Source organism: Chiroxiphia lanceolata, chromosome 11 (assembly GCF_009829145.1).
Source record: "Chiroxiphia lanceolata isolate bChiLan1 chromosome 11, bChiLan1.pri, whole genome shotgun sequence".
NCBI lineage: Eukaryota > Metazoa > Chordata > Aves > Passeriformes > Pipridae > Chiroxiphia > Chiroxiphia lanceolata.
In genome coordinates, this window is record NC_045647.1 from 12,874,571 (window position 1) to 12,901,013 (window position 26,443).

The 26,443-nt window shown below is 35.9% G+C and overlaps 1 protein-coding gene across 1 annotated transcript in view; it reads left to right on the top strand.

Annotated features, from left to right (window-relative positions):
* DNAH12 (dynein axonemal heavy chain 12) overlaps positions 1–26,443 on the top strand; it is a 60,119-nt gene that overhangs the window by 2,776 nt on the left and 30,900 nt on the right. Inside the window, 33 exon segments of the mRNA XM_032699095.1 lie at positions 735–924; positions 2,191–2,266; positions 3,126–3,284; positions 3,971–4,166; positions 4,574–4,762; positions 5,582–5,732; positions 5,832–5,923; positions 6,193–6,371; positions 7,627–7,762; positions 8,542–8,667; positions 10,150–10,284; positions 11,006–11,199; positions 12,202–12,433; positions 13,019–13,204; positions 13,574–13,774; positions 14,808–15,002; positions 15,213–15,334; positions 15,466–15,748; positions 16,336–16,455; positions 16,858–17,014; positions 17,199–17,371; positions 17,929–18,081; positions 18,489–18,728; positions 19,721–19,966; positions 20,247–20,366; positions 21,080–21,189; positions 21,982–22,165; positions 22,905–23,045; positions 23,181–23,264; positions 23,347–23,535; positions 24,146–24,265; positions 25,048–25,236; positions 25,911–26,062. Of these exon segments, the coding sequence (XP_032554986.1) occupies positions 735–924; positions 2,191–2,266; positions 3,126–3,284; positions 3,971–4,166; positions 4,574–4,762; positions 5,582–5,732; positions 5,832–5,923; positions 6,193–6,371; positions 7,627–7,762; positions 8,542–8,667; positions 10,150–10,284; positions 11,006–11,199; positions 12,202–12,433; positions 13,019–13,204; positions 13,574–13,774; positions 14,808–15,002; positions 15,213–15,334; positions 15,466–15,748; positions 16,336–16,455; positions 16,858–17,014; positions 17,199–17,371; positions 17,929–18,081; positions 18,489–18,728; positions 19,721–19,966; positions 20,247–20,366; positions 21,080–21,189; positions 21,982–22,165; positions 22,905–23,045; positions 23,181–23,264; positions 23,347–23,535; positions 24,146–24,265; positions 25,048–25,236; positions 25,911–26,062 (5,420 nt within the window).

Here is a 26,443-nt window from a genome sequence, read left to right on the forward strand (position 1 = left end):
AATAATTAATTTAGCCTTAGCTGAAGGACATTACTTAAGAAAAAAATCTAACAGGCTACAGAATTATTTCAGTTGAGTTTTGTACCTTAGCCTGTACAAAAACTAGTCTTTGACATCGTTCCCCTGATTTGAGGAACAGGCACTAGTCCTGAAATTTGTGCATAGCTTTTAAAGTAAGACTTAGTCCCTGAGAGCAACTGTAAACCCAAATCAGTATTGAAATATTTATATTAAGTAGCTTAAGGTAACACCAATTTTTCCTGGCCTATGTTAGATAAACTCAGTCTGTAGATGTAGAGATTCAGATCCCTTTTTTTTTTATAACAAAGCTGTCAGTCAAAAGCATAAATACCTTTTTCTTTGGCCAAGACCCACTCCCCTTGCGGGGGGGGGGGGTGTTTGTCCACATTTTTTTACCAGATAAATGTTTGTCCAAAGAACAATAACCTTAACCTTGAACTGCTTTATTGTCAGCCATAAACTTCAGCAGAGAACCAAGGAAAATGCCATAGTAACAAGTACAATATTTTGTATTTAAACATTGAGACAGAGGAACCATTTTACCAGCCACAGAGCAGATTTCAGTGCATTAGTCAGTGAATACTGAAAAGATTAGATTAAGTCACCCGCCCTTATGGATATAAAGCTGTGAATAAAAAGAGACTTTTGTCAAGCCCAACACAAAAATATTTACATAGCCAATTATTAGAGCTCTGTCAATATTGTCCTTTCAGGCAGATTACCTCTTCATGAAGCAGCGTGTGCAGAGCAATCCGGTGGTTCCCATCCAGCAGCACTGGCTCAGGTCCATGCTCGCCTTGGTGCCACGGTCACTTATGGAGGGCAAAGACAGAGAGCTGCTCACTCAAGAGCTTTTAGGGGAGATAGTAAGGGATTATGAAAAGAGCATGAAAAGATGTGTGTGTAAGTACCACAAATTACTCAGTACTTATATTAGTGTTAGTATATATATTACAAGCTGTTCCATATTCTCTCACTGAAAATATTTTTTCTAGTTTGTTCTTTCAATCAGGCATCATCGTTGTAATTAACTACTGATTTGTCTTTCTCTGCCTCATCAGCTGTGTGTTGGCTGTAATGTTTAAGGCAGAACTTGCTTATTTTATTCAGACCAGGAAAAAGTTAACCAGCTGAAGGTACAGTTCAGGCACCTGTAGACTTCATGTCAGAAAGGTTGAATGTTGATGACATTATTTCATTAAGTCTTTAACCTGTTTAGTTAATTTGCTGCAAGAATGTATCACTGTTTGCTGCTAAAGAAAGTAGAAACTTTTTATGTACTAGTGATTCTTTCTCCCTCTTCAGGAACAGAAGCTTTTCTTAAGCTGTTCATTCACAAACACATCCATGAGTTTTCTGATGGTAGTTTTGATGCATGAGGAAGCTTGCAATAAAAATCTGCAAAGATAATTACTATTTTCAGATATCACTCATACAACTTCAGTTTTAAAACCTTTTAAAAAGGTTAATGAACTGGAATTTTTAAAGTGTTTTCCCTTGAAATCATGTATTAATTTTTTTGTATTTACATTTATAGTATCCAAAGTCTGAAATTCAGCCAAATTTTGTCAATATTTTAGTGGATATTTTTAAAAATGCAGATTAAAAAATACATAATTTATCATGGGACTAACTTCTTTGTAATGTCATCTGTTATAGTATATAGCTATAGTATCTCACTGTAATTTTGTTTAAAAAAGTTGCCATAAATTCTTACAGTCCTGGAATATCTCAGTTTGGAAGGGGCCCATAAGAATCAGAGTCTAACTCTGTGCTCCTACTTGTAGGACTACCTCAAACTAAACCACACAACTAAGAGCACTGTTCAGGTGCTCTGAACATCGTGGTGCCTGATCCCCTCCTGACCATCCCTCAGCAAAGAAAGGGCTTAAGAAAGTATTTAATTATTTAAACACGAATCTGTCTGAAAACCTTCATGAAGAGGGGACAGAGTTGGAGTTATGCCACCTGAATCTGTACAGATATTTAGCAGAAGGAATGATTTTGAGTTACCTTAGTGAGAATGTGTTTTGAAGACTAGGGTGACACAGTTACCTCTTCATCCTCCTATGTACTTGGCTCAGCCTGGAGAAAGACCAAGGAAGTGCAGTGCCTGTTGAGAATGGCATCATTTTCTTCTAAGGTTCATGTATTTATTATTTTCCTTAGTGCGAAGAGCTCTTATTAAACCAGATGTAGAAGGACTTGAAGAGGAAGAGGAGGCACCTTTGCCTTTGTTACCTCTGTGAGTGGACTAAGCTAGCAAATAACCTACTGGCAAAACACACTGAGTTGCATGAGTGAAATTCTTGTTGAGCTGCACGGACAGAGTTATGGCACAATATTAATTCTAGAGTCCCTTAATGTGGCAAATTTTCTATCTGAAGAGGATCCTGTGTTTCAGCATCTCTTATCTGAATGCTCCATGAAGTTTTAGCACTGGTAGTGTTTTATTACTGTTGTTACAGTTACACAGAGCCACACTAATGACTGCAAATGAAACTTCTTCTGACTCCAAGTGCCCAGACGCTAAAGTGAGATTGCAGCTGCCTCTGGCATGGTGTGTGTGTGTGCAGGGCAGTTCTGTGGCAGACAGCAGTGTTGTACTGTACTCTGACATGCTGAAACTGCATGTAATGCCAAGGGCTCGTGTGACTTTGGTGTTATGAGATAAAACCTTGAGACCGAAGGCAAACCTATTATACTCTCCCAAAACAGAAGAGGAATTCAGGTAGACAGAGTATAAATACCTGAATTGTACAATTTTTCTGGAGCATCAGAATGTGTGCTCTCAGAGTATTGATGATAAAGGCTTCCTGATTGCAGGTGGTGAAGTTAGGAGTTTGCATCTACAGAACTTTTGGAAGAGCAGGTGATCTGAAAATACCATGAAGATAAAACAGGTTTGATCAGACAGTATCTTTATAACTTCCACCGTGTCATAGTGAGGATGTGTGTGTGGCATTTAAGTAACTATTCAAATTAGGGAATAAGCTTTTTAATACTACTTTTTATATATAAAAATATTTTATTCAAGTATTGCTTGAGCTCTTAATTTTTGTTTGTTTGTTTGTTGTGGTTGGGTTTTGGTGTTTTTTTTTCAGAGGCCTGGATTTTTCTAGTTCGTGGCATAAGAGCTTTATCAAAGCAAAAAATCAAATCCTTTCCAGCTTGCACACTGTCCACCCCACAATGAAAACTCTCCTGGATTTTGGTTATGCAACATTCTCTTCCTTCCTTGTAGTGGATTTCTCTAGTTCCAGGTAAAGTCTGTTCTGCTGAATTATTAATCCATATAGGTTTTTGAAACTGGCAAAGATGAGTTTGTTCAATTCTGTTATTTATCACAGGGGAGTTTATATAACAAATTTCTTTGTGTCATTTAATGTACTTTGAGTAAGTTACTTTATGTTATGACACATGAATTTTCTCCTTTCTGTTACATGTTTTATTGGTGCTTAAGTTGCTGGTAGTATCAACCTTTTAGATTTATATTTTACCTTTGATTCTGTAAAGGTCTCCTCATTATTTACTTATTCCTAATACTGTGATCCCCAGAGAAGTTATAGCATTTAAAAAAATCAACTTCTCATAGTAGTATTATCATGTGTAGGGAATTCTGTGTTAACCCTGTATATCAGATTTCTTCCTGGTTTTCATCAGTTGGATTTTATGTTTAGTCTTGGAACTTCAAATTTGCACTGTTTTCAAAAAGATAATTTTCACTATATTTTCCTCATTATTTTTTCTGGTAGCTCTTCTGTAGGTCCTGGAGTTTGGGATGTTTTTTTTACTTCCCATAGTCTACCAAAGTGATGCTTAGGTTCCCACTGTGCTTTCTGCTAAAAAAAGAATGGGTTTTTAATACAATATTTACTATTGTTACTTTACTCCATGTTTGTTTTTTTTAAATTTTGTTTATAAAGTTACCTGTAACTTTCTTTTCTAGATTGAAAGGACCAACTGACTATAGATCTTTTAGAACTGATGCATCTCTAAGCTGTTCTAAAGCAGAAGAGGACATAATGAGTACATGGTATCAAAGAGCTGTCGAGCTCTTTTCTCAGAAGGAGGCCTTGGATGGTGTAAAGCTGGATCAGGTTGACTCTTTCTACAACTGTGTGTCTATACTTATGTCTAATCAGGTAAATAACTTTCCTCTCCATTATAAACTTAATGGAATTAAACCACTAGTAACTTTGTAGAAAAATAATGGAACAATAGTCTAATCAAATCCTTGTCATTTAAAAAAAAAGTCAGAGGAAAATGCTTTCCAGATATTTCCTTTCTACTTAAAGCATGTGTTAGTAATAGACTTAATGTTGCAGCAATGCCTGGGCTTTACTGAAATGTTTACTTGTTCATTGGTTTACATCCTTTAAGGGTTGGGATAATGCTCACTGGAGTTATTAGAAAAAGTCACACTGTTTCAGTTATCCATGAATCAGACCAGAAGTACTAAAATTAATGGAAATCCTGTCTTACTGCATGAATGGAACATGGGATGGGCCTTTTTTCTGTCAACTAACTGGTGATCTATGTTATTACCTAGCTGAAAGAATTACTGGGAAGAACCACTGAAGCTTTTGTGAAACTTTTTGATCCTGAAGACAGAAGTTGTCTGCCTTTATTTAAGATGGACTTGACTCTTGAAGAAAATAATATTGAGTTTTATCCAAGCTTTAAAGACTTAGAAGAATCAATTTTGTTTGTAGTAGATTGTATAGGAGAGACTCTCCAGGTGTGCTTTTATCTTTATTTAAATATGTAATTGTTAAGTTGCTCAATATGTGAAAATATTAGTGATTTAGGAGTCTGACTACCATGGCAACGGGAGCAGAATGCAACTCGTGGTATTTATTTTCCACGAGCATTCTACAGGTCACATCATGAATCTTGATGCCCAGCAGCATTCCAGACTCTGAAACTCATTTTGTAATTCCTTGTTCATAAAAAATTGGTGCCTGTACCACTGATTGATTTAACCTGCTGCTTGGATCTGCAATGATAATAACCTTAAGTATATGTGTGATGATTTACAGTAAATTAGCATTAATGTTTAAGATCCCCAGAGAAAGACAAGGAAAATTAGTGTTGATATTCCTTTTCTTTCTAAGAAAAAGAAAATCTTCAAATCTCTAAAAGCTAATGCATACAATATTGATAGATTGATGTCTTGAGAACCTGTCTGTGACTCCAGAGAAGAGAGCCTTTCTGGGGGCTTTGGATGTATTCCTGTGAACTGAGTATTGTTCTTCAGTCATACGTGATGGTACTTTCAGAGAAGTGTTTTGGGTTTGATTTTGTATATTTGCAAATATGATATAATTTAATTGTATGTAAGGTTGGATAGTTTATTTTTTTTCCCTTTTACACGTTTCCTGTCCATCTTTTTTCATCAGGAAGAGTCATTCTACATGTGTAAGAAGCACCTTGGTCATGATTAGGGTCTCATACTTTTCTGATAGTGTCTTCTGCAGATTGCAACTTACTTTTAAAATACATCTGTCCTTGCATTGCTTTTTAAAATGTAAGTAACCAAAACTTGCCCTTCCATTAGAACGTCCAAACGATCCGTTCGTGGCTGACAGGGGCCACTGCCACTGTGGACGCTGAGCTTCCAAAGCACGTTGTGCAATGGGCCACATCCACCCTGAAAAAATCTATCAGGGACAACTTAGAAGGCCCAAAGGAACATTTTGAAAGCTACGGTGAGTGACAGAAGAGTGTGCAAGTAACTGTGTCACTTCTTTGTAATAAGTAACTTGCTGCCATTTTAATAATATTGATACACTATAATTGAATTGTAGTTGAAAGGTATGGCTGGCTTGTAGATGGAACTGCAGAGGCACAGATAGAAAGATTTGAAGCAGAACAACACAGTTTTGATGAATATACTGCTGTAAGTTCTAATTCTACATTTTATATACAATTTTTGCTATACATACAGCAATCATAAAAAGGGGAACAGAGAATAACAGGTGCTTAGCCTTTATCTAAAAGTAATGTGGACTACCTACAAATGTACACTGTAAGTGATTTTTTCCCCCAGAAAAATCTGTGGTAAATAGAAGAAAATATTATTTATTTTCTTCAATGTCTAATACTTACTCATGTAGCCAAGTACTTAAACAACAACTCTGAAGTGTAAAGCCTAATGTTTTTCTGAAGTTCATAGATGAATTCTTCACCCTCAAGAAGGAAATCATGAGTTTACCAGAGACGTTTTATTTCCCTATGATCTACTTGAGTTGTGAGGATTTAAAGCAAGGTTTGGCTAATCGAGCAAACAGCTTTGGAAAAATGCTTCTGGACAAATTAGTTGCAAATTACAGAGAGGAAAATGAAAAGTAAGTAGAATTTTTCTACCTGTGGATGCTGTATGTGTTAAATACATAGTAGAAACATGTAGAAGAAATGTGAAGATACCATACTTCTGTTTAATGAAGACTCTTGGCTAAATAATGATCTCATGCCAGTTACACCACCTGTTGGAATTTTCTAATGTTTTAGTCTCAAAAATGGGTAGGAGAACATACTAATAGACCTGGATCATGGAGGAGCTAAAAGATCAAAGGACTTCACTAATGTTCTGGATTTTTTAGTGTGAACTACAGTACTACTGCACTGTCAAAGGAAAGACTAGTTAGACTCTCTTACTTCGTGATAGATACTTCTGCAGGGCTGCTCTCAAACCACACCTCCCCATTTATTACTCCATCCTCAGTGCAGAATCTGCCGTTTCAACTTGTTATATTTCACCCCACTGATCACAGTCAAATGCATCAATCTTTCTAGATCCCCTCTGCAGTGACTCTCATCCTTCTAGAGAGCCTGCAACACCTTGCAGTTGTATGATCAGCAAACTTGCTTGTGGTCCATTCAACTCCTGCATCCAAATCATTGGTGAATATATTGGACTTAACTGGCCCCAGAAGTGCACCCTGAGGAGCACTGCTGGTGACAGTTGCCAGCCAGATGTAACCCCATTTACCACAACCCTTTGAGCTCTGCACTTTAGTCGGTTCTTCATCCAGCACACCATGAACCCACTCACCCCACAGCTGGATAACTTGTCTAGAAGGATTCTGTGAGGGACAGTGTCAAAAGCCTTACTAAAATCAAGAAAAATTATATCCCCTGCCTTCCCTTCATCCTCTACATGGGTGAACTTGTCATAGGATGTCAATTAAGGGGGTTAATTTGCAGGTATGGGTTAAGTAAGGAGTAAACTCTTATGAAATTTTTTGGTCAAGTTTTATAGTGATTCCACATTACCAAAATGACAAAATATTTACTAGGAAAGTGTTTGTGTGTACACTAACGATACTTTTCTAAAGTTCATTTCCTAGTAACAGGAAACCAAAGCATTTATTGCAGAAGGATACCCCAAAACCCAAACAAAGCAATTATTGCAATTCAGTAAATAGTATTTTTCTAGACTGACTTGGTCATATTCCCTTTTAAGTTTCACAGATAAAGGAGTTTGTGTGTGGATAATACTTACAGAAGTAAATTGAACTTTTAATTCCATTAAAGCTGAACTTGAACCCAGTCAAACTAAAATCTTAAAATGTTGGTACTTTATGTAAAACGAATCTACAGGATATGCAGTGAATTTGAAACAATTAAGGAACGTGCATTAAAAGTTCCTGAGACAACAGAAGAAATGGTGGAAACAATAGATTACACAAAGCAGGTCAAAACCAAAGACATTCCAGACCTGGTGCTAAGGGGCAAGGTAAGTGGCTATCCTTTTATTTTTAATCTTTTGTCAGACATGCTGGCCTATACAAACAGAGAATTCATTCTGGAGTGCAGTCTCTTTTGATCATGCTGCATGTATGAATAATCTCAGTTTTATTTCAGGCAGAAGTGAGAAGTCCAGCTCATTCTTTGCCATATGCCTTTGCTTCTTATTCCTATTCCCATATGTTCTGCATGTCAGGGAGGAAATGTAGCTTTTAATAAATCATTGCAGATTGTAAAACACACAGTTTATTGTTTGTACCTGGAGACTTCAGGGCTGCTTAAAAATCTATTTGTGAAAATGTAACAGACGAGAATCAAGAGCATTTTATGTGTAAAAACAGTCATGATTTTGAACACATAAACCCCAATTTACTCTTTGAGCAGAATATAGATGATGTTACATTACCAACAGTTTGTGTATGTGAATATGTATCAGATTTTCTGTTATGGTAATGGGTCTATAAATATAACACATTATGTTTATATCTGCAAAAATTATATTTTTTTCTGTTTTTAATAATATTAGGATTTTTGCATGTAGACTTACAGACTGCAGGAGTAATATTTAGAGAAACAAGCTCATGACAAGGCAGTGATTTTAATCATATCATACATATATTCTGAATGCTAATATTGCTGAAGTAGCTCTGAATTCTGAAAGTTCATGAAATCTTGGTTTCTATTTTATCTTTGTAGGTGATATTGTCCTACTCTATATTTTAAACAGACCTATGATACCTAAAGCTTTATGAAATCTCTTTTTAATAGGAGTGCTGTCGGCGAATGAGTTACTTCTTAGATGTTTTTTTGTTTGCTCCTGAAGACCTTGAACTAATTACAGCAGCTATATTATGGCCAAAGAAGATGAACCTCATTTTTAAAGAGCATGATGATGTAAGAGCATTTTCTTAGTTGCTGGTATATTTTGGCTTTTTAGACTTCTCACTCTGCTTTAGCTATTTGTTTCCTCAGCAGACTAAATGTATATACACATATAACATACTAACTTAGACATGCATAAATAACATATCTCCAGATTTTTCTAACAAAAGAGGACTTTTTGTGGATAAAATTTCAAACTGTTATTGTAGCTTAAAAGCTTCAGTGAATCTTATTATCCTGGTTTGTTTGTGGTCAGTAGTAGGTAATATATAGGAAGGTGAAAATTCACTACACTGAACTTATCTAGTACTGAAAATGTAACTGCCAGGCCCTTAAGAAGACTGAATGCCTGGACAAGAAGTCATTTATTTAAGTGATATTTTGTTCTGTCAATAAAAGGACAGTGGGAACAGTGTCTTTTAGGTGGCAATTGTTAATAGAAAATATTCAACATCTCATTTTCTATGTGTGACTACAGATTACTTTTCTTCCACTTGTGTGCATTCATCTTGATTAGCAGTTTTTGCCTTTTAGTGTTCTCTTGGCTCTCCATAGTAATTTAGCATGGATTTAATAATTTCTTTTAAATTTTGTTAAGAATTAATAATTACTAATTTGTTTTTCATTAAAAAAAAATCACAATCTTTTAAATATCACAATCAAGGATTTTGCTTTACTAAGCCTTATTTAGGTACTAAGGAGTATGTCCAAGGGTGGCAAATGTACCTCTGACTGAAAACATACCCAGCTTGGGAGACTGCTAGGTCTGTAAAACACTTTGTTTGCATGTAATCATTTTTTAATCCCCAATAAATCAGTAAGATTAATTTTCTACTTCTGTGCAGAGAGTCCATGGTGCTTGTTCTAACTCTTTAATGTAAAAGGTAGTACAAAGTGAATCTGACTCTCAGTAGGTATTGCTCCATAGCTGGCTGTTGAGTGATCTGCAGTGTGATAGAGCTTGAGGACAAGAACATCAAGTTTTCATGAGTCTCTATATTTGCATTTTATGCTCTCAGATATGAGTCAGTTCTTATCCTAATACAAAAGGAAAAGACTGGTTCCTCCTTTGGAGAAGTTCTGTTTGTCTGCTTCACAACTTTGCCTGGTGGTGGGTGTCTTTGTCTTAAAAAAACTCCTCTCCCTTGGTTGATGTCTTGTTTGGTACCTTCAAACTAACCCTTCTGTGTGCAGACCCAGTGCTTTAGACTGGTCTGGTGTTCTAGAATTTCTGCCTTTTACAGCAGTAGGTACATATTGGATAGGAATGGCTTTCAACAACTGTAGGTGTTCTTTTTGGCAGTAAAATACTGAATCCCAAAGATGAGAATCTCTCTCTCTTTTTTTCAGTAATACTTTCCCATCTTTTGTCTGATTGCTGAAGGAGGCCTTTGTACTAAGTGTTTAGATGGTTCTGGGTATGTTAATCACTGAAAGGATTAAACACCTTTGCAATGCTTTTTTTTCATTTTAAAAAAATCAATTGTTTTGTAGCTGATTGAACAATCTAAAAGTGTCAGAGAGCAAGAAGTACTACAGAAGTGTGATAACCTGCGGGAGGAATTAGACAAGCTGGCAGATTCTGTGGCAGAATTAGAAGAATATTCAGAACTGGATTGCATGCAACAGGTTTGATTAGCAGTTTAAAAAGGAAAGAAATGTTTTGTGTGTTTAATACACTTTTGTATAAAGCATGGAATTCTAGCCATAGTGATATTATTTGCAAATAACTTGAGTGGAATTAGAATTTCCTTTCCTATTTTTGGTATATCAAGGAACTGAAGGGAAAAAAATAGCAGTTCAGAAAGAGTGTTCGATAGCAATTTTGTATCTTTTTTCTGTGAACCTTGAAACTTTTTTGTTCTGCTAATGAAGAGCAGACCACTGGCTCCAAAACTTTCTGAATTTCTATCAGTATTTTGTAGTTGCCAGAGCATGTCTTGCACTTTAATTGGATTATACTGCATTTGTGCTTAGTAAGCAATTTTGTTTCTTAAAAACAAAACACTTCAAAGCACAAAACAGAAATCCTAAGCTAATAAATCCCAGTTGCCCTTATGATATGTGAGACCATAAAAAACCATGTGCCTACCTCCCAGAACAGTGAGTTTTAAAGCTCAAATATCTTGAAAATACTGTAAAATTGAATAATGAGAAAACCAACTTCACTTTTCATCGTGTTCATCTGGATTCTTCATGGTTTATCTACTCAAGTATAAGTAGAAAAGTCTTTAACTTACATTTTCTAAAATTTTAATATGAAGGCTAATTATATTTTGATATCTTATTTTGATAACTGTACAGAGCATAGTTCAGTTCTCTCTCAAGTCATCCCATTATTTGATTTCAGTATGTGGCTGATGTGAAGACATTACAGAAAACCATACAGGACACTGATGAAACAGTGGCTCTTATTAACAATGAAGAGATTCTGCTCGGATGGAAACCGAGTGACTTCCCAGTCCTCAACAACGTAAAAGCTGAGATAGAGCCATATCAGAAACTCTTTAATCTGATACTGAAATGGCAGCGAACAGAAAAGAGGTAATTCAACTATAATGACAGAGAGTGAGGAAAAAAAATGCTCATGCTGGTCCTGTTCATGTCAGACATAGAATATGGATTCATTTTCTTGCCAACACATGTTTTTAGGAAGCCAAATATAATAGCAATAGCAGGTTTGTTGTTTTTAATTCAGCTAGAAAAAATGTCAGTTTTTTTCTTTATTTTTTTTTTAAATGTAATCATGGAATCATAGAATCATAGGATGTTCTGAGTTGGAAGGGACCCACAAGAATCATTGAGTCCAGCTCCTGGCCCTGCACAGGATACCCCCAAGAATCACACCATGTGCCTGGAGCAAAGGAGCATATCTCAGACTGTGTTCTGACTGTATTGGTCATTCTAGTGAAGCCTATAATAAGACAAGCTCTGAGGAAGAAGTTTATTAGGAAGAAAAATTTTAATGAGTTATGAGACGTTCTGTGTACCAGAAAAGGAAGAAGTTCAATTAGAAGGCTTATAAACTGTATTTGATGAAAACTGTGTTTAACATAACAGCTGCCCAAAATACTGTGTACGGGGCTCGAATGCATTGCTGTCTGGTGGCTACATCCTACCACAAAAACTGTATTCTGTATCTAAATTATGTGAGATTGTTTATCATTTCCTGCACTCTTCAGGAGTTATAACATACTATAGCTAGAAAGTATGGGGGGTTTGAAAATACAAGACCCAGTGTGATTTTAAATGTCATATATTGATCTCTATCCAGAGGTTAATTTAAATATTTCTCAGTTCATGCAGTTACTCAGTTTCAGTATGTGACTGACTTGAGAGAATTGCACAAATACACAGAAGAGTGTGATTGAGCCACCTTTAGTTGTACATTAGAATTTTGCATAGAATGACAATAATTGGAAAGAAGATCTTTGCTTTAATTTAAATAACTATTACTGTACACCTTGTTTGTGTTGCAAAACCAAGTGTTAAATATTTGTGGGATGCATTTGTTACTCTGTCTTCTAACCTTGTGTTTTTTCTCAGATGGATGGATGGTACCTTTTTGGAACTAAATGGGGAAAGCATGGAGGCTGAGCTTGATGAGTTTTATAGAGAGCTATATAAAGTGACAAAACTCTTCCAACAAAGGAAGAAAATGCCACAGGACAGGAAAAAGACAGCACGACCCAAAGAAGTGAAGACAGTAAAAGCAGTAAAGGCTAATACAACTCTTACAATGTGTTCTTCAGTTCTGGAGCAGGTTAAAGAGTTTAAGGTAAGAAAAAGTGAAGGATGTTATTAGCTGTTGCTGAGGGACAAATGCTAAATTCAGTGCTCAGTACAGGTAGATGATGCAGTGTCAGAGACTATTATTAGAGAGAGAGAGCGAGCACACACTGAATCACCATTTCCAGATTGTACTGTCCCATTTATTTTAATAAAATTGATTTGGTTTTTTTTATGGTTTTAGGAATGTGAGTTGTTAATGAGTGAACACGTACAGGATAAAAGTAATTTTTGGGTACAAAGAAACATTTGAGGATGCAGTTGGAAATTTTGAAATAGGACACTATGTTAATGCTCATGCAAACAAAATTTGCCGTAATAGAGCTGAAAAATTGTTCATTTTCTCTTTTCTTCTAAGACTGTGCTTAATAGTTGTATATTTCCTCTTCAGTAACTAATATAATTATTTAGAAATGGAATGGATAACTGAATGGAGCCATCTGCACTTTTCAGAAAAAAAATTCATGTCATCAAGTACTACAGCAGAATTTTAAATGCACATCAGAGATTATTAAAAAGTTATGGAATTATTCATGTGACAATTTTTCCCTTATCAATGTCTTTTCTGAATTAGGAGAATATTCCCACTGTGACTGTCTTTTGTAACCCTGGCATGAGAGATCGTCACTGGGAGCGGATGTCAAATATAGTAGGATATGATTTAACCCCAGATGCTGGAACTACCCTGAGAAAAATTTTAAAGCAGAATCTAGGTCCTCATTTGGAAGAGTTTACAGCTATAAGTGTGGGTGCAAGCAAGGTAAGCACAGAGATTTCATAGTGACAAATATGACATCTGGTCTTTTGGTGAATACTTTATGACTTACTAGAATTTTTTGTCTTTGCCCTTAGGCAGCAAAAGAGATTTGGTGAGACTTAAATGATTAGATAATCCATTAGATGATAAGATGTTAATGATGATTAGATGATAATGATGTGCAAGTAAACATTTGTATCTCATGTTACATTGTTAGTATTTCCCAAGTGTCCTGCTTTCTGTGTGAAAAGCAATACATAACTTGTGCTGTTAGAGCAAAAGAGCTTATTCAGCTAGATAAACTTATGTATTGAATTAATGAGTTGGAAAAACCAATTCACTGGCTACACCAAACTATTTTCTTTTAAATAGGAATTTTCCTTGGAGAAAGCAATGCATACCATGATGGAAGTCTGGGATTCAATTTCCTTCAATACAAATTTGTATCGTGAGACTGGTATTCACATTCTGTCTTCAGTGGATGATATTCAGGCTCTCCTTGATGACCAGATTATGAAAACTCAGACAATGAGAGGATCACCTTTCATTAAACCATTTGACAAAGAAATCAGGGTACAATCAGTATTTTTTCAACCATTTTTATTTGTAGGATAACTACTGTGCAAGAGTATACCATTTGTATTACAATTTTATTGTCTGAGTTGTGAATTAAATGCTGTCATTGATTTTCCAGCAAGAATATTGTGAGTTTATGTGAGTCACACCTTATTTCTGTTTTGGTATTTCTTTTTCCACTCAGGTCCAAGTGCAACCAAGAGAATGTGATTATTTTGTCACATCTTTTGCGAAATCACCATTTCCATTAGTGTCTTTAACCTTGTTCCAGTCTTAATAACTGGAAATTATGTTTCTCTTATTGTTTATAAGAACATTTAGTAGATTAGTCTTGGACTCAGTTTTTCCCTGAGCAAGGAAACTTCTTAATGGCTGGGAGAAGATTTTTTTAATCAGGCCTCAGAAAAATGATGGGAGCACTTTACACCTGGGTCAAGTCTTTGTGGTGCTCACACCATGACTAGTGACAGGAGAGAAGCTGCTGGAGTTGCTTTGCAGTTCTTTGTTGGTTTATGTAGGAAATCTTCAGGCTCAAGGAGGCTTAGTGTACAAATGCAGTATTTACCCTTACAGATAGCAGATACAGAGGTATCTGCTATTGTCCACTTTAGGGAAAGGATACTGGACTGGCTGGATCTCTCCTGTGATTTAATGTGGCCTTTCTGGTATTCTGGTGTCCCTGCTGTAATGCAGCTGCAAGAGCTCCTTGCTGTGAGGAAATGAAACAGAATTTGTCACTGGTAGCTTCCTGGGTGTTGCTTGACCTTTAAGTTGCTAAAAGTTGATAGCACTAAAGTGATAACTGCATTTTAGAAAATTTGTTTCCAAGTAGGTAAAAGTGCTGAGTTCCTTTGGCTTTTGTGTATGTGAAATATATATAAATCTTTTTCTTTTATTTAGCTTATTGTTAGATGATTATTTTTTCTCTTTGGGAACTAGAATACCCCAGTGTCTACCTTTCTTGAATTTATTGTCTCTAACATTATTTGCTTGGAGATATCAAGATAACATTCTTTAAATATTTATTAAGGAATGGGAAAGTCGCTTAATTCAGATTCAGGAGAATATTGATGATTGGCTGAAGGTACAAGCACAGTGGCTTTATTTGGAACCCATTTTTTCATCTGAGGATATTATGCAACAGATGCCAGAAGAGGGGCGACATTTCCAGACTGTGGATAGATTCTGGAGGGAGATTATGAAATTTTGTGCTGAAGACCCAAAGGTAAGGGAAGTGCCCATTACTAGCAGGAAACAGGAGCTTCTCTCACTTTTTCTTTTGGGTGGGGATGCTTTGTTTTCAGAATATATACAATGAACTACAACATCAGTTGCCTGGGCTTTCTAGGAACAAAGTCACGTTGTTCCTTATTTGATTAACTTCTACTGTTTGAAGTATTTTATTGAACTGACAGTTTGCATGTGTTCGTTACAGGTTCTTGTTGCTACTTCCTTGCCAGGGTTAACAGAGAAGCTTCAGACCAGTAATGAGCTTCTAGACAAAATCATGAAAGGGCTTAATGCTTACCTTGAGAAAAAACGTCTCTTCTTTCCCCGGTAGGATGAGTTTTGGCTGTTTAAAAAATACAAATACTGAATGTTTATTTTGTTGTGAATAAGGTCAGTCTGAGAAGTAGCTTGATAATGCAGTTGTCTTTTTTCTTTTTTTTTTTCCTAATTTTTTTTAGCTTCTTTTTCTTGTCTAATGATGAAATGTTGGAGATCCTGTCAGAGACCAAGGATCCTCTCAGAGTTCAGCCTCACTTGAAGAAGTGTTTTGAAGGCATTGCTAAGCTGGATTTCCTTCGCAATTTGGATATTAAAGGAATGTGTAGTTCCGAAGGCGAGCGCGTACAACTGATTTCAAACATTTCTACTTCTGAAGCTCGAGGTGCAGTGGAGAAGTGGTTAATTCAAGTAGAAGACATTATGCTGAAGACTATACGTGATGTTATTGACAAATCAAGAATGGTATGGGGTTTGTGATAATTAAATAACTGTAGCACCTGTCTTTGTTTTTTGGTTGTCTCTTGGCTTTCTAAAATTCTTCCTCAGCACAGGAGTTAATGCAGTTACAGGGCCAGGACCATGTTAATGTGACTTGTATTTATAGGCTGGTGACATAAGAAAGAGTTTAGTCTGAGTAAGAATTAACAGGATACAAATTCTTTTAAAAGTTTGACAGTAACACTGTTTATGGGATATATCCTGATGTAAATAATTTGGGTTTCTTTAGTTACAATTTAGACATGCAACACTTGTAAGTGTTTTCTCCCTCCTAAAAGAAAATCACTAGACAGAATATGTTTCTTTGTATGAATTCGACAAGTTGTGAATATTTATGTGATATGGAAAGATATTTGCAAGATTCTTTAAAATTACTGAATAACAAATTGCAAATCTAAGGGAGAAAGAGCATTTAAAAGTCTCTTTGGATGCTGCAAATAGAAAAATAATAATTTTTTAGCAAAGAATATTAATAGGATCACCTTATATACTTCTGTATTACAATATATATTCACATATATATGTTTGTATACTGTATTTAACTCTTTCAGGCATATTTAGAGACTGAGAGAAAACGGTGGGTTCTGGAGTGGCCTGGACAAGTAGTGTTGTGTGTGTCTCAGATGTACTGGACAAGTGAGGTACATGAAGTTCTTCGCAGTGGACCTGAGGTACTGTGTAATGCATACATTTTTTTAAATCTTTCTTAAGGTTTCGTTTCAGCTGATGTATTTTGCTTAATCAAGTATTTTTCCACAATCAAAATAAAATTTGAAAAATTACGAGTACATGAGTTTGACATATATGAATTTATGTACAGTGATTTAGACCTTTCATTCAAGTACTTGCACCCTTCATTCAAGTATTCTTGTTTAGAGCAAGCGTAGATTAAAATATAGCTTTGCAACATAAATGCATAACTGTGAATGACAGAGAAGTTGATGCAAAAACATGACAATTGAAGAGAATAGATTAATAAGCAACCGCTGTTAAAATATTTAGTCAACATGAAGAAGTCTGGAACACTTGAAACTGTGGTGTAAACAGTTTCAAAATTACCTTTTCTCTCCTAGGGTTTAAAGGGTTATTATGATACACTTCAGCTTCAACTTAATGATATTGTAGAGCTGGTAAGAGGAAAACTGTCAAAGCAAACAAGGACTACACTGGGTGCCTTGGTTACTATTGATGTTCATGCTAGAGATGTCATCAAGGAAATGATTGAAAATGGTAATTATCTTTTAAAACACTTTTCTTCTCATGTGTCTTTCCACATAGTTAATGAAAAATAGTTAACCAATCAGACATGAGCACCAACATTAATAATTTCAAAGCAGTTCTAAATTTAGCCGTAATAGAAGATCCAGTTATCTAAAATGTCTTTTATGTCTGCTTTCAACTCTGTGTTCATCAGGTGTGCAGAGTGAGACAGACTTTCAGTGGCTTGCACAACTGCGATATTATTGGCAATCTGAGAACGTCCGTGTTTGCATCATCAACTGCAACGTCAAATATGCCTACGAGTATCTGGGGAACTCCCCTCGCCTCGTCATCACTCCTCTCACGGACAGGTGTTACCGCACCCTGGTAGGGCCTTCCAGCGGTGCCACTGAGTGTTCCTTCCACTGTTCATTACAGCCACACTTTTAGGGTTCACAGCTGCTGTCAGACTCTGCTATTGCTGCTGAAATGAGGTTTTCAAAGATTTTACTTCCTGTAGAATACTGGACGTGAAACTCACTCGTAACAACAAACCTGGGCAGCCCACCGACCTGGCTGAAATATTTGCGGATTGTTCTGTTGTGGATGTGGTTTTCTTAAAATGCAGATAGAAAAAACAGCCAGTATTTTATTGCTGTGTGGATTATGAGAACACAGAGTACTTTTCTGATGTTCTGTTAGGCTGCTAACCTGAGTGAAGAAGGAGTCACTTGTGATGATATTGTTCCTAAGAGTAGTACAAGTTTGGTAACTTTTTAGTACCCTGACTCTTAGCAGAGGTGTTTATTATTGTATTGGTTTATCCTCAACTAACCTGACAACTGAAAGTTACCAAAGTCATCTCAGATACAGCTTTTCTCACTATCATTTACTGCAGTTTCTTTGCTGGAGTATAATTTCCATAAACTATTTCTGTGGTTTAGATTGGAGCCTTTTATTTAAACCTCGGTGGTGCGCCAGAGGGTCCAGCAGGGACAGGTAAAACAGAGACCACCAAAGATTTGGCTAAAGCCCTTGCTGTTCAGTGTGTTGTCTTCAACTGCTCTGATGGCCTTGATTACCTGGCAATGGGAAAGGTAAATAGAAAATAAATATAATTTGCATTTTATTTTTAGGATGAAAATTGTAGGGTCCCTACTTTGCAGAGACACTTAAATAAATGTGGCACTTGTGGTCTGCCACCCTGGATGCTTCATACTGGTCTCTACATTTTCTGTGCTTTATGAAATCCTATTAAATTGCTAATTAAAACTTGAAAGAAACAAGAGTTCATGGGATTGGGATCTTCTGATTTAGCTTTCTTTAGAACCAAGAAAAAACTTTGTTCTTCAGTATATCACAGACCTATGATCTAAACAGACTTAGATATTATCGTAATTGTCTATGCATGTGTGTAATTAAACTTCCAACATGACACTCTTAATTTCTTTTGAATCTTCTAAGGCTCTGTACCAATATTATTGCTCTCTTTCTTCCTTTGCAGTTTTTCAAGGGTTTGGCTTCATCAGGTGCCTGGGCATGTTTTGATGAATTCAATCGCATCGAACTGGAAGTACTGTCTGTGGTGGCCCAGCAGATCCTGTGCATCCAGAGAGCCATCCAGACAAAACAAGAAACGTTTCTCTTTGAAGGAACTGAGCTGAAGCTTAACCCCAACTGTTTCATAGCTATTACTATGAATCCAGGTTATGCAGGACGTTCTGAACTTCCAGATAATCTGAAGGTAAAATAATAAAATAGTTGCTTCTGCTTAAGAATGAACTTTTAAAAACAAATTGAGGGAACCTGTGTATTGCTGGTACTAATCCAGACTTGACCACCTGGAATATAAACATACACCTGTTATAAGATTTACACATACTGAGCCTGGTTTTTTTTTCTTTCCTCCTGAGTACTTTGCTCTTTTTTAAGGAATTCAAAATATATTTAATTTTCTCATGTTTATTAGTGTTTTTCTTATTATTTTTCCAGGCCAAAGACAAGTGTCAGGCTGTGGATAGATTATAATGTTTGGGTACTAACTTTGTAAGATGGACAGGTATTTTGGGAAAAATGCTTTATGAAAATCTTATTTAAAAGGGATGTTAGTGAGTGACACTTAATAGATGGAATGAATTTGCTTAGATTACCTGATGAAATAAGACCTTTGAGGTGATTGTTTTGACTATAAGAGCTGTTTCACTGAGGAGGCTTGGCTAACTGAAAGCAGAGATGATGCAGCATGAGGAGCACACCAACTGCAGTTTGCTTAAGGAAAGGAAGTGTATCATCTCACCTACCATGGACCATGTTTTCCTTCCTTACTGCTGTGCTGGGTGTATCCATGCAAGGGGCAAACTGCATTCTTGAGATACTGGTGAGGGAAAAAAACTGGGAGAGGCAGTGTCTTTTCTGGACTGGATTGTAGATTGAGATGGATGTTGATGGCATCTTAGATTAACTTTCTAGGGAGTCACAAACTGCAAATATTGATAATTCTTCTATTTAATTGGCTCCCAAATGTTCTGCGGGCCACTGCTTTCCAGTGTAACTATTTTAAATTATCTACAGTTTACCTCATCATACTAAGCATTACTCTGTTGAACATGCTGTTACTGTTTTCAGTTAGAAATGCCATGATGGGGTTACTACTAATCCAACACCTGTAAAAGTTCTCAGTTACTTCCCATTTCTCAATTACTTATTTAAAGATATTTCTTTGGGTATATATTTCAGGTTCTTTTCCGAACAGTAGCCATGATGGTTCCTAACTATGCTCTGATAGCAGAGATTTCACTCTATTCATATGGATTTTTGAATGCTAAGTCCTTGTCAGTGAAGATAGTCATGACCTACAGGCTCTGTTCAGAGCAGCTTTCCTCCCAGTACCACTATGACTATGGCATGAGAGCAGTCAAGGCTGTGTTGGTGGCTGCTGGGAATCTGAAGTTGAAATTTCCCACAGAAGATGAAGATATATTGGTGAGTTCCTGAGGGAATAATTCTTTAAGGAATTTTATAGATGCCCACGGTTGTGAGTTCTGAAGGCAGTTCCACCACGTCATGCCCCATTGCTGATCCATGTTTCTTAATTCGTGAAATGAAGACAATAAAATACACAAATGGCACAGTTGGGCTTAACTGCTTATTAAAGGAACCACTTAATGAATTAATCTGTTACATATTAGATTATTTTAGTTGCTGAACAATTTATTCTGTGTCTGTGAACAGGAACAGTAAAATGTATATTTGTTTTTTCTAGCTTCTTAGATCCATTAAAGATGTGAATGAGCCTAAATTTTTGTCCCATGATATACCTCTGTTCATGGGTATAACCAGTGATTTATTTCCTGGAATTAAGCTTCCTGAGGCAGACTACAATGTAAGTACTCTTGTAATTTTTCCTTGGTCATAATCATTGTTGGTTGGTTTTTGGTGATTTGCTTTTTAACCAAGTACAATTAATTTAGTGAGTTATTGCAAGATGAGAAAAATTGCTGAATATTTGCAATGAAACTCAGTACCAAAGAAAATTCTTTTATCTGTGCTGAATTTAGTCCACATCTGAGTTCCCTTACGTTCAGAGGGATTGTGTCCTACAGATTGGAAGCTGACCTGCAGATTTACCAAATTTTAGGCTCTGACTGATTTCTTTCCTCATTCTTGGACATAATTTAATGAGATTAAACTTTCTGTTTGTATTTTATTTATAGCAATACTTAAAGCACAGCTCCTTTGTAGGAGGATGGTTGGGAAGAAGATGAGTATGTTGGAAAAGACAAAATGGATTAGCTTTTAAGTTTCAAATAAATACTACAATCTTGATAAAAGTGTATTGTTCCAAAGCATACAACTGTTTTCCTGATGGTGATATACCTTCTCCTCAAGATAAAAATTGTGGTTAAATCCTGTTTTAGCACATAAAGTACAGAAGTTACTTTTTTTCCCCAGAAAGTTTGCTATATTCTGACTAGTAGTATTGCAGTTATTAATTAATTTGAAACCCTTATTGATGAGCATAGACTGTTTTGCTGTAGTCCAAGACAGTAATTTAAATTGTAGCAATGATAAGATTGTGATCTGTTTTGATTTCAGGATTTTCTGGAATGTGCCAACGAATGTTGCATTCAACATAATGTCCAACCTGTAACAACTTTTATGGAGAAAATTATACAGACATATGAAATGATGATTGTTAGACATGGGTAAGATTCTCATCACTGTTTCACAAGCAGTATCTTTTATAATTTTGACTTAGACTGTAGCAGTTTTTTATATGAAGTTATAAGAGATCTTAAGGGTGGCAAAATGTTCCTATTTGAATTGAAACAGTTGATCACTGATACTGCTTTTAATGTCCCAAAATTCTTGTGCCTGTTTGTCTGGGGAATTGTACCCTTCTTGATATCAGAAATAGCCTCACATGTGTAGTGATTTTAGGTGTTGATATCAGTATGGATTTAGGATTGTGAAAGTTTGTCTATATTAAAATATTAGTTGTTAGATCTGTGCCATTTTATTCCAAGCTTTTATTACAGAATAACAACTGTGTGGAGAAAATATATACAATGTGACATTAGCCACATGATGGTTAATATTCAGTTCATTAATTAATCTTCTCTCTGAGACCTTGTTATAGTCACATCCCTCTGCTGGATGACTACAAAAATTTTCTGTTTGTGTTCTTCCAGTGTTAAAAACTCTGCCTACACTGAAGTGAAACTCCAAAGTAATCTCATTCAGCAAAGAATTGAACTAGTGTGGTCATAAAATCTAAGTTTTAGAGGATAACATGCATACAGTGCATGTGCAAATAAACTGGTTTTGCTGAAATGATGTTTTGTATATACAAAGCAAATTTACTTGCTCTGATTTTTGAAAAGTAGGTGAAAATTAGCTTTAAGCATGTGTTTGATACTGTTGGCCTTCATGTGATCTGTAAAAGTCTAAATTGGAAGACAAATTTTTTAATAGCAGGGTTTTTTTCCATCTAACAGCTTCATGCTGGTAGGGGAACCTTTTTCTGGGAAGACCAAAGTTCTCCATGTGTTGGCAAATACACTGTCTCTTATGAAAAAGCGTGGTTATGGTGAAGAAGAAAAAGTAATTTATAGAACTATGAATCCAAAATCGGTCACTATGGGTCAGCTTTTTGGGCAGTTTGATCCAATATCCCATGAGGTAATGTATGTTCAAAAAATAGTGTTTTCTGCATATGTCAGACCTCCATTATTCTGGATAGTAAACTGTTGAATTTGTGATTTCATGATTTTAAACACAGATGAGAACACAATTGTAAATTTTATTTTGACTATACTTTTATTGCTTGTTTTTAATTAATATATAGAAATGCTGTGCCAAACATGTATGCAGTTATATAGGTTGAAATATGAAAAAAAAAAAGAGCAATACGATTTTGAAGGTCATCATCCTAACATGGTTACATCCATGCTCAGAAATCATATCAAACTTAGCTGTATTAATTTCTCTGTCTATTCTTAATCTGTATAATCAAAGTAATGCAAAAACTATGTAGAAAAATTTATGAACTCATGAAACTTAGGTTTGGAGAAGGAACAATATGGATAAGAGAATGTGAAATAGTAAAAATTAGGGTGACTGGGGAGAAAGAGATTCAAGGCAGAGCAGAAGCACTTCTAAGTTTCAATAAATTGAATTGCTGGTCTTTTTTGTTACAATATTTTTTTTTCAAGTGAAAAAGACTCTCTTTTAAAATCTGCTGATGTTGCATGACCCCCAGTGAAACTGTTAAGTCGTGCGTTGCTCTCTGCAGAACAGGAGAGAAGAATGAAAAGGGAGGGATGTTGGAAAGCAAAGGGAAGGGTGTCTGTGACTGGAGGCTCAGGTTGAACTCTCTGTTCTTTGTCTCCCTCGCCATTCCCACGTCCACCCCCTCTAGTGGACAGATGGTGTCGTCGCTACAACCTTCAGGGAATTCGCCTTGTCCGAGACCCCTGATCGCAAGTGGGTGATCTTTGATGGCCCCATCGACACTCTGTGGATAGAAAGCATGAACACGGTGCTGGATGACAACAAAAAGGTATCAGCCAGCGGGAATCAAGGCCTAAATAAAACAATGTGACAGTTTGAAAATATTCTTCTCCATAATAGGGAATGTAATTTACAACTAGTTGGTTTTTTTTTAATCTTGCATGTGATTTTTTTTTCTTTCAAGCTTTGTTTGATGAGTGGGGAAGTCATCCAAATGTCCCCTCAGATGACTCTTATTTTTGAAACAATGGATCTTTCCCAGGCATCAGTAAGTTTATTTTTAATGAAACTATAGAACAAAGTTCAGTATATTAAATGTACAATAAAAGAGGTGTACTGTTTTCCCTTAGCCTGCTACAGTCAGTCGTTGTGGCATGATTTATTTGGAACCTTCTCAGCTGGGTTGGGAGCCTCTTGTTACCTCTTGGTTGAGTAAACTGCCTGAACCTCTGAACTCAAAGGACCATCAAGATCTTCTGCAGGGACTTTTTGACTGGTTGATACCCCCAGCATTAAAAGTCCGTCAGAAAAAGTGCAAGGTATATTTTGCCATTTTTTCCTGCAGTAGCTACTGACCATTCCCAGTTTGTTACCCTTGGTGGGGAGTGACTGCTGTCTCATGACAAGCACAGTTAGAATGAATAGGCAGCTCTTGGGACCAGTTTGGAAAGCTCAAATGAGAATGTCAGCTAAGACTTCAAACTTGATAGTACTTTCAAAAGTAAAGTAAGTAATTAAAACACTGAATAAAAAGTCTTCCCGAGAGAATTTTGTACATTCTTTTTCTTTAAAGATGTCGTGTTGAATAGGGAAGTACTTTTTTAAGTGTTAGGGGAAATATATGTGTAGTTCCCTGTGAACTTGGTGTGACATAGTGCTCATGTGTTGCTGTAGTTACTTATCTGGGGTTTGTTTTGGTTTAAGATGTATGATTGTAGTTGTCACATGGACGTGGTTAATAAACTAAAGGTCTTGACATTTCAGGAATATTGGAGGGTAAATGATCTTTTGAGTAAAAGCCAGTGTATACCTTGCCTTCTAATATTTGTTCAGAAACCGCTAATGATCTAATTCTTTTAGTATTTTAACTCCAAAAGATAAATTACCTGAGCATGTCAAGTCTAACACCCAGCCCTTTGAATCTCTTAGGAACTGGTACCTACAAGCAACACCAATGTTGTAGTAGCTCTCACACGGCTTTTTGAAATGTTGATTTGTCCAACTGTGCAAGAAGATCCCACCAACAAAAACATCCGTGCCTGGATCATGGTTGGTTTTTTAATCTGAAGAAAAATATATATTTGTTCCTGCAGGTGCTGGTTTTCAAAACAATTGTACCAATCAAACCCACTTTAATTTGGGAATAGGAAGCTTGTGAAACAATTTCACTACCTCCTTGCTCTCTCTCCCCATACTCTGGAGGTGCCCAGATTAGACAGAAGTCTCACAAGTAACAAATATGATCCAAAATGTTACTATTTTTCCAATTAACTGGGATAGTGTTTCTGTTAAATGTGCTTTTTAACTAACCAAAGAATTAGCTAAAGCAAAATGTCTTCTTTCCCTTCGAGGAAATAAAAGTTCATGTAACAAGGATTGGCTTGGGTGTTTGAGCAAAATTTCCTTGGGAAGATTGTTTTCTAACTGTTAAAATAGTTGGATCCTCTGTCTGACTGTATGATTGTTCTTAGGAAAAACTGAAGAAAACAGAATGTAAAAGTAGTTATTTAAAATTGAATTAGAAAATCCCTAGATCCTGATTCGTGATTAGAACTCTTCTCAGACTTTGTAATGTGACATAATGCTTTAGTTCAGTGGCCTTTATTTTTTATATACATATCCTTGTATATATACATATCCTTGAATAAGACTTTTGTGTACTCTGTCTTTAATCAGACTTCTAAATCTCTTTGGACCAAGGCTATTCAAGGGCAATTTGTAACACTTCTCTGCTTAGCAGTATTTGTCAGAATTAGATTTGTTAATCAGACTGTACAACATTCACGCAATGTCAATTTTTTAGACAATTGCTAATCTTTTTACCCTTGCAGGGTTGCTTTGCTTTTGCCACAGTCTGGTCCATTGGCGGGACTTGTGATGGTGACAGCAGGATAATTTTTGATAATTTCTTGAGGGACACTTTGTCTGAGGAATCTGCAACAGATACTGTACCAACAAGTGTGGGAAAATGGGAGTGTCCCTTTGAAGAGAAAGGCTTGGTCTATGACTACGTGTATGAGGTAGGATTGGCTGCTTCTGCATTCACTGAATAGATCCTTGCAGTAGAAATGGAAGGAAAATACAACTTAGGTGGATATTTTAACTTTGCAAAGCTTCTTGGGTGTTTTAGTGTGTTGGTGTTGGATTAAATCCCACGGTGCATTTTTCATTCCTTTTTCTCTTTCAAATACTAGTGTGCTGACCAGTTTTTTTAAGGAAATAACAATATGTACATTTCAGTTATATTTGTAAAAGTGCCACATTATATTTCTAAAGCAAAGTTGACAGCCTCAAATCTGCTTTCATATAGAAGGAATAATGGGGACTGTCCAGAGGGAAAGCAGGATATTAAACTTATAGGTAGTTTACTTATGTTACAATTTTGTTTATAGTATCTATTAGAAATGTTCTTTCTTGGTTTTTGTTGTGGTTTTCTGCGTGGGGTTGATTGTTTGGTTGGTTTTGCTGAATAAAACTTTTAAGAAAAGAAGTGAGTCTAAGTCTAGGTATGGACTTTAACACCTGAAAGTATTCTTTTGCTGAGGTAAAACAAACTAGATGTATGAACTTCCAAAACACTGAAGATTCACTAATCTATTAAAATTAATTATTTTAATTTTTCAAAAGTCAAGTAGTAGAGAAAACCCTTCATATGTATAACACCAATCTATTTTACACCTGTGTTTCTTCCTAGCTGAAAGGCAAAGGAAGTTGGGTTCATTGGAATGCATTTATTGAACAAATTAGTCACAGTGATAAAAATGTGAAGATTCAAGATATTATAGTCCCAACTATGGACACAGTTCGATATACCTATTTGTTAGAGCTCTTCATTACCCATGGAAAGTGAGTTGCTTCAATACAAATTTCTGAAGTATTGGTCATGGGTAGAAATATCTCTTATTCTTTCCCTTGAATTGTTGTTTTTATCAAACCCTCAAAGTTTATTTGGCCTTTTAAAAATAAACATTACTGCAAACAATACAATTTACCTTAAAGTCTGGTTTTGGTATTTTTATGAAACCTTGTTATTTCATTTTAGTCTTCTCATTCTGATGATGTTGTTAGGACAGCCCAGAGAGGTTTTGTACCCTCTTTCTTCTTTGGTAAATAAATACATATTTTAATTTTTTTCCTTTGATTAATCATATAAAAATCAGTTATATTAGCCATGGTCAGGTCATGTAAGAGAGTGAAATAAAAAACAACCTCAGGTTAAATTCAAAA